General features: G+C 40.2%; 2 protein-coding genes across 3 annotated transcripts; both read left to right on the top strand.

Annotated features, from left to right (window-relative positions):
• The first annotated feature begins 1,544 nt into the window (after positions 1-1,544).
• Positions 1,545-7,302, top strand: mob3c (MOB kinase activator 3C). Of its 2 annotated transcripts, XM_046392819.1 has the most exons (4): positions 1,621-2,629; positions 4,361-4,972; positions 6,221-6,423; positions 7,205-7,302. In XM_046392819.1, exons 2-4 carry the CDS (start codon positions 4,555-4,557, stop codon positions 7,232-7,234), a joined length of 651 nt encoding a protein of 216 aa, XP_046248775.1. In that variant the 5' UTR covers positions 1,621-2,629; positions 4,361-4,554; the 3' UTR covers positions 7,235-7,302. The 2 variants fall into 2 exon arrangements, with proteins under 2 accessions (XP_046248776.1, XP_046248775.1); XM_046392820.1 differs by lacking the exon at positions 7,205-7,302 and having other exon boundaries at positions 1,545-2,629; positions 4,361-4,968; positions 6,221-6,413.
• Positions 7,303-8,155: 853 nt separating this feature from the next.
• Positions 8,156-15,205, top strand: mknk1 (MAPK interacting serine/threonine kinase 1). The gene is made up of 14 exons (XM_046392810.1): positions 8,156-8,306; positions 9,065-9,156; positions 9,689-9,791; positions 9,905-10,003; positions 10,122-10,219; positions 10,484-10,563; positions 10,651-10,724; positions 10,836-10,940; positions 11,036-11,091; positions 11,193-11,288; positions 11,376-11,570; positions 12,423-12,587; positions 12,729-12,772; positions 13,300-15,205. The coding sequence occupies exons 2-14, from the start codon at positions 9,103-9,105 to the stop codon at positions 13,517-13,519; spliced, it is 1,389 nt and encodes a 462-aa protein (XP_046248766.1). The 5' UTR covers positions 8,156-8,306; positions 9,065-9,102; the 3' UTR covers positions 13,520-15,205.
• The last annotated feature ends 88 nt before the right edge of the window (positions 15,206-15,293 follow it).

The raw sequence follows: 15,293 nt of genomic DNA, 5'->3' as shown, positions 1-15,293 counted from the left end.
TACATTAATAATCATTTAAACAGTCTCCCTAACATTAATATTTAACCTACAACAAAATAATAGACTAAAAAAAACACACCTGAGCTACCTGCCTCCTTTTCTTCTAACAGGTGTCTTCCACCAGACACTCTGTAGGACGTAAAAAGTGACATCACTCACACAGTTCATCTGTCAGGTTCACTCAGGCTTCACATCAATGAATAACAGATATCTGATGGCCACTTAAGATAGGAGTCTGCTTGCACATGTCAAAGAGCAGCAGGAAGATGTTTCACATGCACTGTATAAAAAATACCTCTGCTCAGATATGTGCCAGTTTATTTAACACATTTTAAATTTGAAATAGGACCTTTGCTACTGTAATCCCACTGTTTAAGTGAGGTAGATGGATATACGCAAATCTTGTAGGTGGCAATGATTAAAGAGAGATTACAGAGAGAATATAGGATCTGTATGTAGCCTGCAGCATATGTACCACAGTGTGATGACACATGATCTGCTAGTGGTCATAAATCATCTACTGGTAACCTAAACTGTCCACCCGCTGCTCTCTCCTACAGTGCCCGAGGTCTGAGAACTTTTAAACCAGAAAGGGCAATCAATAATCTGTGACTTTTGGTTTAAGTACAGAGACAGATTTCAACACAGAAACTGACAAAAAATGTCTCTTTGTGTTAACCTAGACAAAGGTTGAATTCACAATTAAGTACTTAAAATGGATCTGATCATCTTATATGGGTAAAATATATACCTAAAATAAATATAAATATTAAAAGGCCTAATTTCACTTACACTGTGTACAGATGTATAGGTATACCACTTCCTGTGAAACAACAGGTACAGGAGTTTCATTGTCTGGTTGGACTCTTTGTGTAGAAACTGTGCTGCTGGCTTAAATGCTTGAAGCGACAGGCAGCGTGGTTTAAGTGAGTAATGACAGAGTACTATGCTGAGTGAAGATCAGAGTTGAAAAAATGCCTGAGTGGCTGTGTTTCTGCCTGTGTCACATTTCTGGGTGATGACATTGGCACAGAGCAAAACTAGAGCATAGGGCAGTGACAGGTCTAATCTGTTACGCATGTGCTTCCTCCATTGTTTCCTGTGTATGCTGTGACTGCTGGGAATTTTTAAGAAATCTCAGTAGCATTTTGTATGAGTCTGATACCACATTCAATTTAACCTTTATCTTCATCTAAATTACCGCTAAATTACATAATTGTTTGGACATAAAATAATATAGATACAGATGATAAACTAAAGCAGTAGAACACTCAGTGGTTTTCCACTTACCTTCAGACTACTTCCTTTATGCACTGCACAAATTATATACTATTTTGTACCATATTTATGCCAACTTGATAAGCACTGAACAATTTATAACCAGCGTTTAAATCAAAACGACAAAACCAACATAATATCATAAAACAGCACTCATAGTCGTAGCCATGGTGACCCCAAGTGGATGTAATGGATTAATACAAGGACTACTTACTTTTGTTCATGTGCCCTTTAAGTTTAATTGAACACTACTAAATAAGTAGGATATTAAATAAGAATATATATATATATATATATATATATATATCCTAATCATTGACCCATAAAAGCCCTAAAAATCCAATCCTGCTTTTATTTTGTATAATTCTATAGATGAGACTTTATCTGTTCCCATGTCCTACTGTTTTATCACTACCATACTTTAAGGAATTACAACACAAAGATGCAGCTTTGTTTTCAGGTCGGGTGCAAATATACAGCAGAGAAACTCACACCTTCACCGTTTTAGTGACACCCATTCACCGTCGACACAAAGGGGACAGTCAGGGCAGCTATCATAAGAACAGTCATCCCCCAGGGGCAAAGGGGAATAGACTGTTTCAGTCCGGCATGCCTTGTTTGTTCATGATTTGAGGGGAGATTTTTTTTTTCTTTTTTTTGTCAGTGTTTTGAAGAGCATTTTTGGAGAGCAGTATTTTCAAGGGTAGGCTCTGAGTTCAACAATATCTTAAAAAGGACAAGAATTTAAATGATATGTTATTGAGACTTCACCAAAAAAAAAGATAGTGGCATGGGCTGCCAAACAGAAATGTTTGTGGGATCATTTTGCTCCTTCTGCTGTGTATGTGGCTTAAGAGAAGGGGTTGTTTTCTCAGGACCTTTACCAGAGGGCTGGGCTCTGGTGGGACAAGTGGGCTGGCTGCTCTGCCTGCAGGATGAGAAGAAAGGAGAAAATGGAAAAGAGGGAGGGCTGAGTGGGGGTTTGGAAAAGCCTCTTCCAGCCCTTCTACTCTTTCACTTTATAGTTCCTCCATACACACACACACACACACAGGCACACACATAGACGGCAGGGACCAGTAGACAAAGTCAGGATGTGACATCATCCGCAGGAAGAGAAGCCAAACAACTTTTTTCTGTCTTTACTGTGTTGTCTGTGGTGCTGAGTGAAGTTGGAGCCTCTCGGTCTGTTAGTGGCCGGCACTCAAGGACAGGATCCAGAGGAGCTAGAAGGGGGCATATCAACTGGATCTGTCCTCCACAGGGACTTTAATATCAAGGTGTCTGGTGCCTGAATCCTCCCTGAACCTCCCACCACATTGCAGACTCTTCGCTGCAGGATTTCAGTCAGGTACAGCACAGACAGTTTTTTATTTTTCCATTCAGTTTCTCCCTCCTTTTTCATGCCCCCCTCAGTTCTTCCTTTGTTCTGGTGACTGCGACTTGCAGTGCTTTCTTTTTTTCTGTCTCATTCATGTGTCAAGTCTTCAGAGGACTTGTGTAGGTCTGCAAATTCAGAGGCAAATACCACAACAGCCAGGAAAGTATGCCAACCGTGCGTGACCAGACATGCTTCAGTCTGAGTCTGTTGAGGCACGCAGGGAGAAGAAAAGTCATCAAAATTGAAGTTACTCTTTCCCACATGTTGTTACTTCTTGTACAAATGATTACTGGCCTCAGTTTCCCAGTTTAATATTTGGTTGAAACCATGTCTCCCTGAATTGAGTAGTAAATGAAACAAGGTAACTATGAGCCTTGCACAGAAACCCTTTTTGTTATGGATCTGTTTAAAGCTATCTCATGACCCAAATATTCATGGTCCCCCAGTGGTGAGTTTTGAACTTGGATCTTTCAGTCTGTGAGAGCAAGTGGAAACAAAAAGTACCCTTCTCAAATATCGAATGCTGTTAAATCACCACAGCTTCCTCAACTTCATAAGGGTGAACAGTACCCAGAAAACATATAAGCTGAATAGACATATTTGGAGTCTGTGAGATATTTGTTCAACAAAACAACAAAACACCCAGCGCTTATTTTACAATGTGAGCTTGGATGATAATGCAGAAACAGAAATGTCTGCTAATTTGAGTCAGGAAATGTTGAGTTCAAAATGGGACACAAATGCGGATATAGTATCATGTTGCAACCACGGTCACTTGAATATGACTGCATTGTCAAATCTGGGGAAGCAACATATGCCACAGTCTTCCAACTCGCTGAATGGAAACAAGTCATTTGAGTTTTTCACAGCTAATACAATGAACTGTAACCCTTTCAGCTATGAGATGCCCTTTATTTCTAATAAACTGCCCTCCTTATCTCCCTGTAATTACTGAGTTAACATTCAAATGCTAACATTTATATTTTATTATCCTAACCATCCAGTGAGTTCATGCTCCTTAACACTGTGTTATCTGCCAGATGGTTAATAACTTACCAGGGAAAAAAAGTCATCTGTCAGTAATGTATTGGCTGTGACTCATTTCCATAAAGGGGAACTGACAGTTTGTTTTTCATCATTTGCCATGTTCAGTGTTCTTACACCAAACTTTGTCATAGCATTTATTGTTATACGCCATTGTTATGAATGAGAGTCATAGAGCTGAGAAAAGTGAGCACTGTACTGTTGGCATTTTCATCCACAATACTCCCTAGAATTGTTTAATCTGTAATGAGGTGCAGCATGCCGTTCATTTTCTCAATTATGCTTGCCTCTAGTTTACCACGACTGGCTGAAACCATTGCTATTTTTATCGATGGCTGCTGTTCAAAGTCTTGTGATAAGGTCACACAGAGCAGTGGAACCACAATGGCACATTTAGGATGAGCTCACTGGTTTGTCCATACTTGGGGAAACATGCAGTTTTCTGTGCAATATGTAGTTTGGCTTTGATCTAGCTCTTGAAAATGTTGGATGTTTGAATTTTACTGTCATGCCTGCCTGCTTCTTTTGCAAAACCCCAGTTGTGTAGTTATACCTTTGATGTTTTGGTCATATGCAATTCTGGTCATCCTGGCCTAAAGCAGTGGATTGACAGGAAAGGAGTAACCCTCTGACTTGTCTTGTTGCTGTGCTTCACAGAAACGTCCCACCATATGAGAACGAGCGCTCCCTGCAATCTTTACGTGACAGACCCCGACCCCCTGTGACCTGATTTCCGTGCTCAAACCTGCCCGGTTCCATCTCTCAGGAAGGCTGCACTTTATCCAACTCAAAACTAATTATTATTCTGGAAGGCTTATTCTCCCCTTATCTCAGGGGAAACGACTGAATAAATGGCGTTGTGTCTTGGACAAGTGTTCAGCAAAGACAAAACATTCAGACCAAGGAAGCGGTTTGAACCGGGCACTCAGCGCTTTGAACTCTACAAGAAGGCCCAGGCCTCGCTCAAGTCCGGCTTGGACCTGAGAAAAGTGGTTCAGCTGCCAGAGGGAGAGAACATCAATGATTGGATTGCTGTTCATGTGGTGGATTTTTTTAACAGGATCAACTTGATCTATGGCACGATGAGTGAGTTCTGCACCGAGCGCACGTGTCCCATCATGTCTGGGGGCCTGAGGTACGAGTACAGGTGGCAGGATGGTGACGACTATAAGAAACCCACCAAGCTGCCCGCTCTGAAGTACATGAACTTGCTGATGGACTGGATAGAGTCGCTCATCAATAATGAAGACATCTTTCCCACCAGAGTAGGTGTGTGAGAAGTCTATCAGTGAAGGAGCCAAACACTTTCTGTGGAACCTAATACATGATTGATTGCTTCCTGTACTGATGTTGTGCTTCATCAATGCTAAAGTGTCAGTCTGGAGTGCAGTGCTGTTCCCCTTCATTAACATCTTGGATAGGATCATAAAGTTCAAGCAGAGGTTAATTAAACAATAAGGATGACATTTAGAGGAGAATGAATAGATGACTGTAGTGTTATTTTATCTCAGCACTAGATTTGACAATCAGCTTTTATTAAAGGTATTAATGCATAATGGAGCAGTGAGCTCAGCTGTTAGTGCTGAATGGTTCGCTGTTTTGACCAGGCAGGGGCTTTTCTGTGTGGATTTTGGGTCATTCTGGTCTTTTCTAGGAACTCTCGTTTCCTCCTTTGGTGCTTAATAAGGAGGAGGAAACCAGAGCTGTGAAATGAAAATTCTAAACTGGTTTTGATTAGTTGTGAGCCTGCAATAATTCCGTCCCCCACAGCCTTGAGCAGCACTAAATAAGGATGGGTGGATAAAGTAATAATAGAAGATGTTTTTTTTAAATTTATTTTTTCACTAGAATCATATTTATGCATGTTTTGCTGCCACTTTAAGATATTTCAGCCATTAATCTGTTGGACTGCTCTGATAGTATCTTTGGTTATTGTGGCGCCAAACATACAAAAAAGTTACCTTGCTTGTGTCTTCCATTTTCCTCATAAACACAAATATATGGATTTCTTCCTTTTTTTTTAAAATCATAATTTCTCTTTTGTCAAATAGGCTGGGCCACTCCACAGGAACTGTAGACCCTGACAACCACAGCTCTAATGTGGTTTTACGATAGCCTTTTGTCAGTTCACACAAAGCTGAGAGGCAATTTTTGGACTGAGGCCTCATGCAACTGAAAATCATGTTGTTACATTTAAATCAAGATTCAATGGACCCTTATGCTACAGGTCCAACCTTTCTCCTTCATTTCATGTTGTGCCTAGAATTACTCACTGAAACAGTATATTAAATATATTACAGTATCAGATGCAAATCAGATTTCATGAAGATATAGGCTATAGTACTTAAAGATTAAAGCTGCTGAGGAGAAATCACATTATTTACAAAATACAACATGTGCTAAATTATGCTTCCAGTTAAAGTAAATTCTGTCTCTGTTTTGTTTGGTCTAATCAAAACAGTTTCTCAGGTCGAGGTCCATTCATTTCTGTAACACCGTTCACTTTTTTCACACTAGGTGTACCTTTCCCCAAGAACTTCCAGCAGGTGTGCAAGAAGATCCTGAGCCGGCTCTTCAGGGTGTTTGTGCATGTTTACATTCATCACTTTGACAGCATCTGCAGCATGGGTGCAGAGGCCCACATCAATACCTGCTATAAGCACTACTACTACTTCATCACCGAGTTCAACCTCATTGATCACTCTGAACTGGAGCCCCTGGTGAGACAATAGCGTGACCTCAGATGAGTGAGGGAGCAGATGGATGTTTTGTATTGGGAAGGTTGTCAGTATTGCTGTCATAACTCTCAGTCTAGCAGAAAATATCCGGCATGCTGCAATGTAGGAACTTGTTGTGCTGCATGTTCCCTGAGGTTGCGTGCTAGTGCGTTTTCCTGCCCAGTGCGCACTGACAGCAATTCTCAACCCTTGACACACATGATCACTCCGCTTTACCATGGACATGTGTCTCGTGTACTCCCATAATAATTATCCATTTGACACCAAGAATAGAACCTCTTTCACTTATGTCCCCAATTCTCCGTCATGAAAGAAACTTGTCAACTTTTTAGAAAATGCTTTGGTTTGAAGCAACAGCCCTCATAAGAGCAGTTACTGACTTTGTGCAGTTTGCAGTTTGTATAGTTGCTGCTTTTTTTCCCCAAAAAAGGGACCACCATCATATATGAGGGGATGGAGACTGGTAATCCAAATGCCAACAAAAGACTTAAGTTATCATCATTATGAAATCCAGGTTGTGTAATGAAAAAAGGGATGAGACATTTATGTCAACACACCACAGAAAAGATAAGTCTTCTGAGTGGACCCTGTTTTATTCTCCCAATTTTATTATACAAGGCAGTTCTTTTTGTTGTTTGTCTCATAGGAACAAAGGAATAAATGTTCTTCAAGTTGAAAGATTAGACTTAATAACAACCATGCATCTCCTCATACAATACAAAGTTGATGTTTTAACTATGTCCTTTGTTTTCTTTTCCTACAGAAAGAGATGACAGAGAAGATATGCAATTAAACAAAACCACATGGACGAAGGAGTTTACATTTTGACTTTATCTGAGCCCCGTGAGAAATCATTGGCTTCAAAACACTCAAAACAAAGAACAATTTTATCTAAGTTGTATGAGTGGTTTTCTAAGGATAACTTGGAGGTTTACTCACCTCTCTTTGTCAGGTGGTGGTACAGTGCCTTCATAGAGGTTTTTACTTACAACAATTATGATGCTTGATGCCATTGATTTAGGATTTTGTGCTGGTTTATAATCCTAGCTACATTTCCTATACTCATGCTTTTTCTTTCTGCCTGTGCATGTATGTTTTAGTTTGACCTTTTTGCGGTCTACACAGTCTCTTATTTTGTTGAATGAAAGTTTGTTTATTATTTGGTGCCATTGTTTTTATAGTTTGAACATAAAATTGCAACCTAAAAAAAATCACTGCTTTTGCAAATGTGTGTTTTTTTATGTAGTTCCCGCACCATAGCTAGTACAAAAATATGTCTAATGTTGCTTCGTGATTTTGTTTTCATCATTAAAATCAACACTGTATCACAGAACTGACAAGAGAGCATATTCACAAGATGTATATAAGATGAATACTTTTTGTTCTTTCAATATTTTTTCATACAGTTGTAGTATAGCAGGCTAGTTAAATTACAGGCCAAAACTAATACAGAGAGATTTCACCAAATAGGCCACAGGTGAACAGGGATGAACTGCAGACTAATAATAATGAAAGACTGTAAATATGTGGCGTGAGCTGTATTTCCTCTCGCCAGTGCTGACCTGCCAAACCCTTAAAATGCAAGTGTAAATACAGACCATCGTCATGCACGAAAAAATCCCCACTACGTGGATTGGGGAGTGGAAGTCAGTCAAGCCAAGTGACGTGTCAGTGGTTTCCGTTATCTCAACCAATGGAAGAAGGAGGTATGCAGAAAGGGGCGGGGAAAACAACTGTTTATCTGTTTTCCCGCCCTGTGCGTCACTGGCTGTCGGACTGATGGATTTCAGCTAGCGATGGATGCTTACATCAGCTGTCAGAGGCTTTGACCGAGGGGATTCGGCTGGTGTGGACACTGGGTCCAGGTTAGATGGGTTTATTGCATTTATATTTTTGTTTTAACAAGACCTGACTGGTCTCCGAATACAAACCATCGAATGGACGTTAATCGGAAGGGCAGGCTAGGCAAGGGTTCCTGCTAGCTAGCTGGAACTGACTACAGTTCTGCATTGCAGTCAGAAGTCTATAAACTCTCGCTTTTCTAATCATAGACTGTTTATCATAGACTATTTATTATTTGTACATTGTTCCCTCTTCGTAATGGTGCAAGAATTTGTGTAGCAGCAGTGCTAATTTTAAGTACCTACGTGACTATCTTTAACCGTAGTATGGCTGTTGGTACATACTTGCCAAATACCGAGTTTCATGGCAAGATGAACAATATGCTAAATATCTTTTATCCTTTATAGATGGTGTAATACTAGATGTTATAGCTAGATGCTAAGGTTAGCATCTATAACGGCAGTCTGATTCATTCACTTACCGTTAGCATACACTTGGCAGGAACTTGAAACTATGTTACCATAACAGTGCAGTCTGTTATTATGTATGTTAGCTTTAGCTATCTGATGGTAATATAGCTTACCATCAGATAGCTAAGTTAGCTTAGCTTAGCTAGCTTAACATAACAGGTTGGACTTTCTGGACCTTCTGCGGCTATCCTGTCACTCACTCATTTGATGTGATTAAAGGGTCTCTTTTTTTCTTTTTGATCGAACTTTTTGACTTGCCACCACTTTGTAGTGACTTGTTACGGTGTACATTTATACCTCTGCTGATACAGGTTGTTCCAGACAAACCCAATGTTTGTCATACACAGATATGGTGAGGCACAACATGATGACTGAGTTGCAAGCCTTCCAGCACTCTCTTCAGGTAGGATCTGAATGATCAATAATGCTGGTAGTTTCCAAACCTTTAACTTCCTGAAAATCTTGTGTAAGATATGGCCATACTGCCAGAAAGTCGTTCATACTGTCAAGGTTATCTGCACAGAAATCTAAAAGTTTCATTACTCTCCATGAGTCATGCACTATGACTGTTGTTCAAATGTGTCTGATAATATCCTGGATGAGCTCAGGTGTTTCCTGTATTCTTATCAGGCCACTGTTTTGGCAGCTTGTCACAGGGGTATTAGTTGTTGCACCACAGTATTAAAGTGTGGAGTTTATTTGCAAAAGAAAATTTTATCAACTATATGAGTTAGCCTATTGGAGACTGTTAAATAAGTGAATGTAAGGGAAAGTGTTTGTTTGTATGAATGTTTGCTACTGAGAACAAAGTGAGAGAATCGCGTATTTCTTCTCGTCCTTTCTCTGCTGTACCATCACCTGATCTCTCTGGCTGCTACTCGCGCACTTTCCCTCCCTCTCTCCCCCTTCATGTGGCCTCCTTCTCTCTGTTACAGGGTAACTCCCTGGCTGTGGGCCAAGTGGGGCAGAGCTGCAGGGGAATTGGGGAGAATGGTGTTACATCAGAGGACAGGCAGCACCTTTCCCAAGGCCCAACAGGTACAGCATCTCTGGAACTACTGAAGGCTGTGGTGCACACGGTAACACACCGGCAAAGTCTTAACTGTTTTAACTAATTTGCTTGCATATGTATTGTTCTCTTTTTGTCACAGAAATTGAGAAAAGTCAGCCAGTGAATATCCCAGATGCAGGTAAAAGAAAGAAGAAGAAAAGGACAAGAGCAACAGACAGTTCCACAGGCTCTTTTGATGGTAATGAAACTGATATTGTTATGAGACAGATTCTACTATATAAATGTTATTTTTCATTTGAGAGATAAAAGCTAACACAAACACCATGCTGCAATCTCATATGTAACTTTTTCTTCAGATCTGTACAAACTGACAGATGAGGTGCTTGGTCAGGGGGCTTATGCTAAGGTTCAAGGATGCATAAGCCTGCAGAATGGACAGGAGTTTGCTGTCAAGGTGGGTAAAGATTTGTTGTAAGATTAGCAACATCTGGAAGAGTTTTTAAAAGGTTTCTACATAATTTATCGTTTGCAAAATTGATGTTAAATGTGGACTACTTTGCCAAATTAGCACCATCTTTATTGTACCCAATGGAGAATCTTGACTCTGAAAGTTGTGGGAATTGTTTCAGATATATTTGTTTGCATCTTTATTTACTTCTTTACATTTTTTTTATTATTATTTAGACAGCTAATTGTATTCTGTTTTTGTTTTACAAAGATCATAGAAAAGAGTGCAGGACACAGCCGCAGCAGAGTCTTTAGAGAAGTGGAGACTCTATACCAGTGTCAAGGAAACAGGTGTGTGCATTTGATATGAGAAATGCTTTAACTAAATTAAAAACCAACACAGACTGATTCTAATCACTGGGTATTATGTTGACGCAGGAACATTTTGGAATTGATCCAGTTCTTCGAAGACAGTTCCTGCTTTTATTTGGTATTTGAAAAGCTCCGTGGAGGTAAGAACAAATGAATTACAAACAATTACAAACGCATACACTCAGCTTTTTCAGATGACTCATTATAGTCACACACTGATTACTACATATGAGTCCGTTCTCTTCCTTCAGGCTCCATTCTTACACACATCCAGAACCGAAAGCACTTTGATGAACTGGAGGCCAGTAAGGTGGTCAGAGATATTGCCCAAGCTCTTGACTTCCTACACACAAAAGGTAGGTTGGCATCCAAACGGCTAACAAATCCAAAAGACTAATAGATTTTTTTTTTTTTATTTTGGTCATCATGGTGACAGTGTGCTTTTCTGCAGGCATTGCCCATAGAGACCTTAAGCTGGAGAACATCCTTTGTGAATACACTGATCAGGTAAGTGGCTTTTAATGGAAAGGTGGCTTAGAGAAGGATGTTAGTTGTTCCTAGAGTGTAACCATATAATATAATATTTCTTCTTCCTTCTGTATACTCAGGTGTCCCCAGTTAAGATCTGCGATTTTGACTTAGGTAGTGGAGTGAAGCTCAGCAGTGCCTGTACGCCCATAACGACCCCAGAGCTCACCACACCGGTAACAGTCAAGCTGAATTCATAAGAACAAAAAATCAGTCTGGTGGATAACACTTGCTTGATTCTTGTTTTTTTTGCCATCTCTTAGTGTGGCTCAGCAGAGTACATGGCTCCAGAGGTAGTGGAGGTGTTCACTGATGAGGCCTCCTTCTACGACAAGCGCTGTGACCTTTGGAGTCTCGGGGTCATCCTCTACATCCTGCTGAGTGGCAGCCCTCCGTTCACTGGTCACTGTGGCACAGACTGTGGCTGGGACCGGGGAGAAACCTGCAGAACCTGCCAGGTATGCTTGACCAGTCAGTCCCTTTGACCACACTGAAGCAGTGTTATTTCACCATGTCACAGTCATAGTGTTGCTGATTTGGCTGTGGAATATGTGACATAGAAAAGTTGGTCTTGTTTCTTTCTTTCATTGTTACTGTTTCTAGTATCACCTTGATAACCCATATCTGTCTAAATTGCTACAGCAGGTGGGTCATATCATTGTCAGAAAAATGGATCATATTGTCCTGAAGTCTTATAGAAGTGTAAAACAGAAGTGTTTTTATATACCTCATTTTTACTTCACCAGTTAAGTTTGATGCCGTTCCTGGTTTATTGGTAGACAAGGGAAATTTTAAATGGCTTAAACAATTAGTCAGCCAGTTGATGGACATTGACTGTTATTTAACTATTCTTTTTAGAATCATTTAATTAAATTTCTAAAAAAATTATTTGAACAAATTGTTCGAATGACATGTCATCTGACCATGTGGTCCATAGTCAGGCTGTGTTTCTCAGCAGTAATCATAGTACATTTGCATCCTAGTTTTGTCATTTTTATTTTAAATGTATTATTTACACCGGAGCTGTCCAAAGTGGGGCCTGCATGCCAGATATGTGATGCAAACAATGTACATATACAAAACATCCATCTATTTTCTATACCACCTGTCCGTCAGGTGTGAGGCTGAATAGCTTGATTTGGTTTTGATTGCAGCTGTAGTTCTGGGCATGAGTTTGTCTTCCTCTGTCTGGCTTCATATTGGAAAAACACTCGCATACAGGCACTTTAATGCTGGTCTGAATTTCACCTTGGGGAATGTTGTCAGTGTGCTTCCCTCTTACAGGATATTGTGTAACATTCTCTCCTCAGAGTCACCTGTTTGAGAGCATCCAGCAGGGCAAGTATGAATTTCCAGAGAAGGACTGGGCTCACATCTCCGAGGGGGCCATGGATCTCATATCCAAGCTCTTGGTTCGTGATGCAACTCTTCGCCTCAGTGCTGCCCAGGTCCTCAAGCACGCTTGGGTGCAGGGGGTGGGTGTTACATTTTTACATTTACATTTGTACACCAGAATAGCTTTTTCTGTTTGGTATTCTAATATTTTCTGATATAGAACATACAAAACCTCAAAAGCTGTGATTTTAGGTCTGTTTTTCATTTTCTTTTTTTGACAGAACGCTCCAGAGAGAGGTCTTCCAACTCCTCATGTTCTACAGAGGTATGGCAGACAGCTTAGAAACTCAAGCCTAACGTGTTTGAAAGGCAAACGGTGTTTGACTAATGTTATAGGAGCTTAGTCTATTACAAGCTACTGAGGGGTTTGACCCCGGAACAACTTATCTGACGCGCTAAGTTGTCCAAATTTCCTTACTAGTTTAGGAGTGAGTCCACACGTCTCCATTGATTGTTCCATCATACGAGGTTTATTCTGCATGTAACAAAAATGTGTGTCCATTCATGCTCCCAACATTCAGCACCTGTGTCTTAGTGGTCAAAAACTGTTTGCCATTCCGGGGTCACACAACACCTGACGGCCCCCAGTTTCCCATTACATTTATACCCTTTTATGGCCTGAATTACCACTGCGCCCCCTATGGTACCCACAACAAATACAGATTCACCCTGCTTCCCCATAACATTGCATTTGGCTCCTACAATGCTTTGTAGAGGAAGAAATGTCACATTAAAGGAATGGACTCTTTTTACTCTCTGTCAAATCTGCTTGTTTTGCCTCTTTTCTTCCAGGAACAGCAGCACCAAAGACCTGACCCAGTTTGCAGCAGAAGCCATCGCCTTTAACCGGCAGCTATCCCAGCACGATGAGCAGCAGGAGGATGTCGGAGCCATCGTTTGCACCATGAGGCTCTCTCCTCCTTCCAACTCCAGACTGGCCCGCAGACGGGCACAGTCCAATGCGCTGCGCACCCAGGACTTCCTGTCCACATCAGACAACCTCAAAGCCTGAGGGACCAAATCCCCACCCTCATTGTTTTCTGACAGATTTTAGCCTCTGCCTGCTCCTTGTGTGTGTGTTTGTTTTCACATGGAGCCTCTTAAGATCAGCCACAGTATCAGGAGACACTAACTGCTGTTGGTGTTAAAGCTCTTTCCCATGGCCAGTAATATTATCACCTAGACAGAGTTTGAGCACCAAGGGGACAGTTAATCCTCGGCTACCGCCTCCTAATTGAAAACAAAGTTGATCCTCCTGAGGTTTGTCCAGGAGTTGTTTTTAAAACTTGTTTTAAATAAGAACTGCTTCATCTCGGAAAAGCTTTGGGTTTATTTTTACAGTTCACAGATGTATTTATTTTCTATTCATTGGTGAGAAAACAAGCAATGATCCAAATCCAGCTGAAACAACTCTTAATGCCAGCAGTTTTTATTAAATGTTGGATCAGTACATATCATTATCAACACAGCATTACATTCAGCACAGTTTTGCAGCTGTTTCTGTCCTAATGCAATATTATCTAATTTTGCTTTATTATTTTTCTTGTTGTCCAGCTGTGAATCTCTGAATCGGTTTATATTTTATTTAAATGCTTCTTATTTTCTCTCAGCTTCTCAGTCACCAGAGGAAAGGGATGCATTCTTTTATTTATTGCTTGTCTTTTTAAGCCTGTCAGTGTATGTGACTTGATGTGTGTGGATGTATGTGGTTTAAGTGAATTTAAAAAAACAAAAATGGAATACACTTAAAAGAGGCTGCCCATCTCTGGAGATGGACTTTTCTCCATTTTAATTAAAGTTATTCTTGGGGAGGCCATGCAGAATATAGAGAAAGTGCAGGAATGTGAATGGAAGTTGATGTGAAGGCCTTTTTGTATTTTTCATAATTTCACTTCAGCACAAGCTACCTGTAGCACTGATGTACTTTAAAAGAAGTCACTTATTTAGTTTAGCTGAAACAAAGATTATTGTATCATGAATGACCAGTTTGGCCCAACAATGTGAGTATGACAGCTAGAGTAATATTTATCTTTTAAGGGGATTTTAACAACCTTTTATCCAACATTACCTCAGGCTCTTATTTTTTTGCACCCTGTGTTCAGACAGTTTGTACTGTACAAATGTAACACCATCCCGTGAAGACTTGCTTAGTTTTTAAAATTGTCATTTCTTTGTTATCTTAGAGTCATTTTAGTCCAAACGTCTGGTTTTTGTTGTATGTAGTTAATGAGACTTAAAGGCGATTTGTGAACAGCTGCTGTTACACTTTGTAGTATGGTGAAGGATTCCTTACTGTGGTTGAAAGGATTTATTTTTGTACAGGTATGGTTGTTAGGTTTTTGTATTTGTCACCGATGGTGGTCTATCACTTCTATTTCACCTTTCATGTTGGAGCTTATCCACTGATGTCACCCTGTCCCTTTAGCAACTAAGGCCCTTCAGAGGCTGACAGGAAGAAAACATCCACTTGCTATGTTATAGCCTCTCTCACCACATGGTGAATCATAAAAGGACTTGTTTGTTTACCCCATCAGCTTGTAATTGCATCAAATGAGATACAGTAATTGGTGTGCAATTATGGAGTCCTATTGAAATTTTGTCAAAGCTCATTTGGGATCCTGTGCTTAATGCTCTCAGTGTAGAGCATATTTCCATTGATATGCTGTGCTCTCAATAAAAAAAAAATATTAATACTTTCTCTCCTGTCTAACCTTGGTTCCATAACTTAAACAATCTATTCCTGCCCAAGCAAATAGGTTTCTCTTCCATAGGTGTAAATGTGGCTT

The sequence above is a fragment of the Scatophagus argus genome, chromosome 6 (assembly GCF_020382885.2).
Source record: "Scatophagus argus isolate fScaArg1 chromosome 6, fScaArg1.pri, whole genome shotgun sequence".
NCBI classification, from domain to species: domain Eukaryota; kingdom Metazoa; phylum Chordata; class Actinopteri; family Scatophagidae; genus Scatophagus; species Scatophagus argus.
This window is presented reverse-complemented; position numbering and strand designations above follow the sequence as displayed.

Excerpts from the sequence above, each read along its gene's own strand:
- mob3c (XM_046392819.1), top strand. The coding sequence starts at position 4,555 with ATGGCGTTGTGTCTTGGACAAGTGTTCAGCAAAGACAAAACATTCAGA. Across the intron at positions 4,973-6,220 it reads CATCTTTCCCACCAGAGTAG|GTGTACCTTTCCCCAAGAAC; the intron begins GTGTGTGAGAAG and ends TTTTCACACTAG. Across the intron at positions 6,424-7,204 it reads ACTCTGAACTGGAGCCCCTG|AAAGAGATGACAGAGAAGAT; the intron begins GTGAGACAATAG and ends CTTTTCCTACAG.
- mknk1 (XM_046392810.1), top strand. The coding sequence starts at position 9,103 with ATGGTGAGGCACAACATGATGACTGAGTTGCAAGCCTTCCAGCACTCT. Across the intron at positions 10,941-11,035 it reads TGACTTCCTACACACAAAAG|GCATTGCCCATAGAGACCTT; the intron begins GTAGGTTGGCAT and ends GCTTTTCTGCAG. Across the intron at positions 11,092-11,192 it reads TTTGTGAATACACTGATCAG|GTGTCCCCAGTTAAGATCTG; the intron begins GTAAGTGGCTTT and ends CTGTATACTCAG.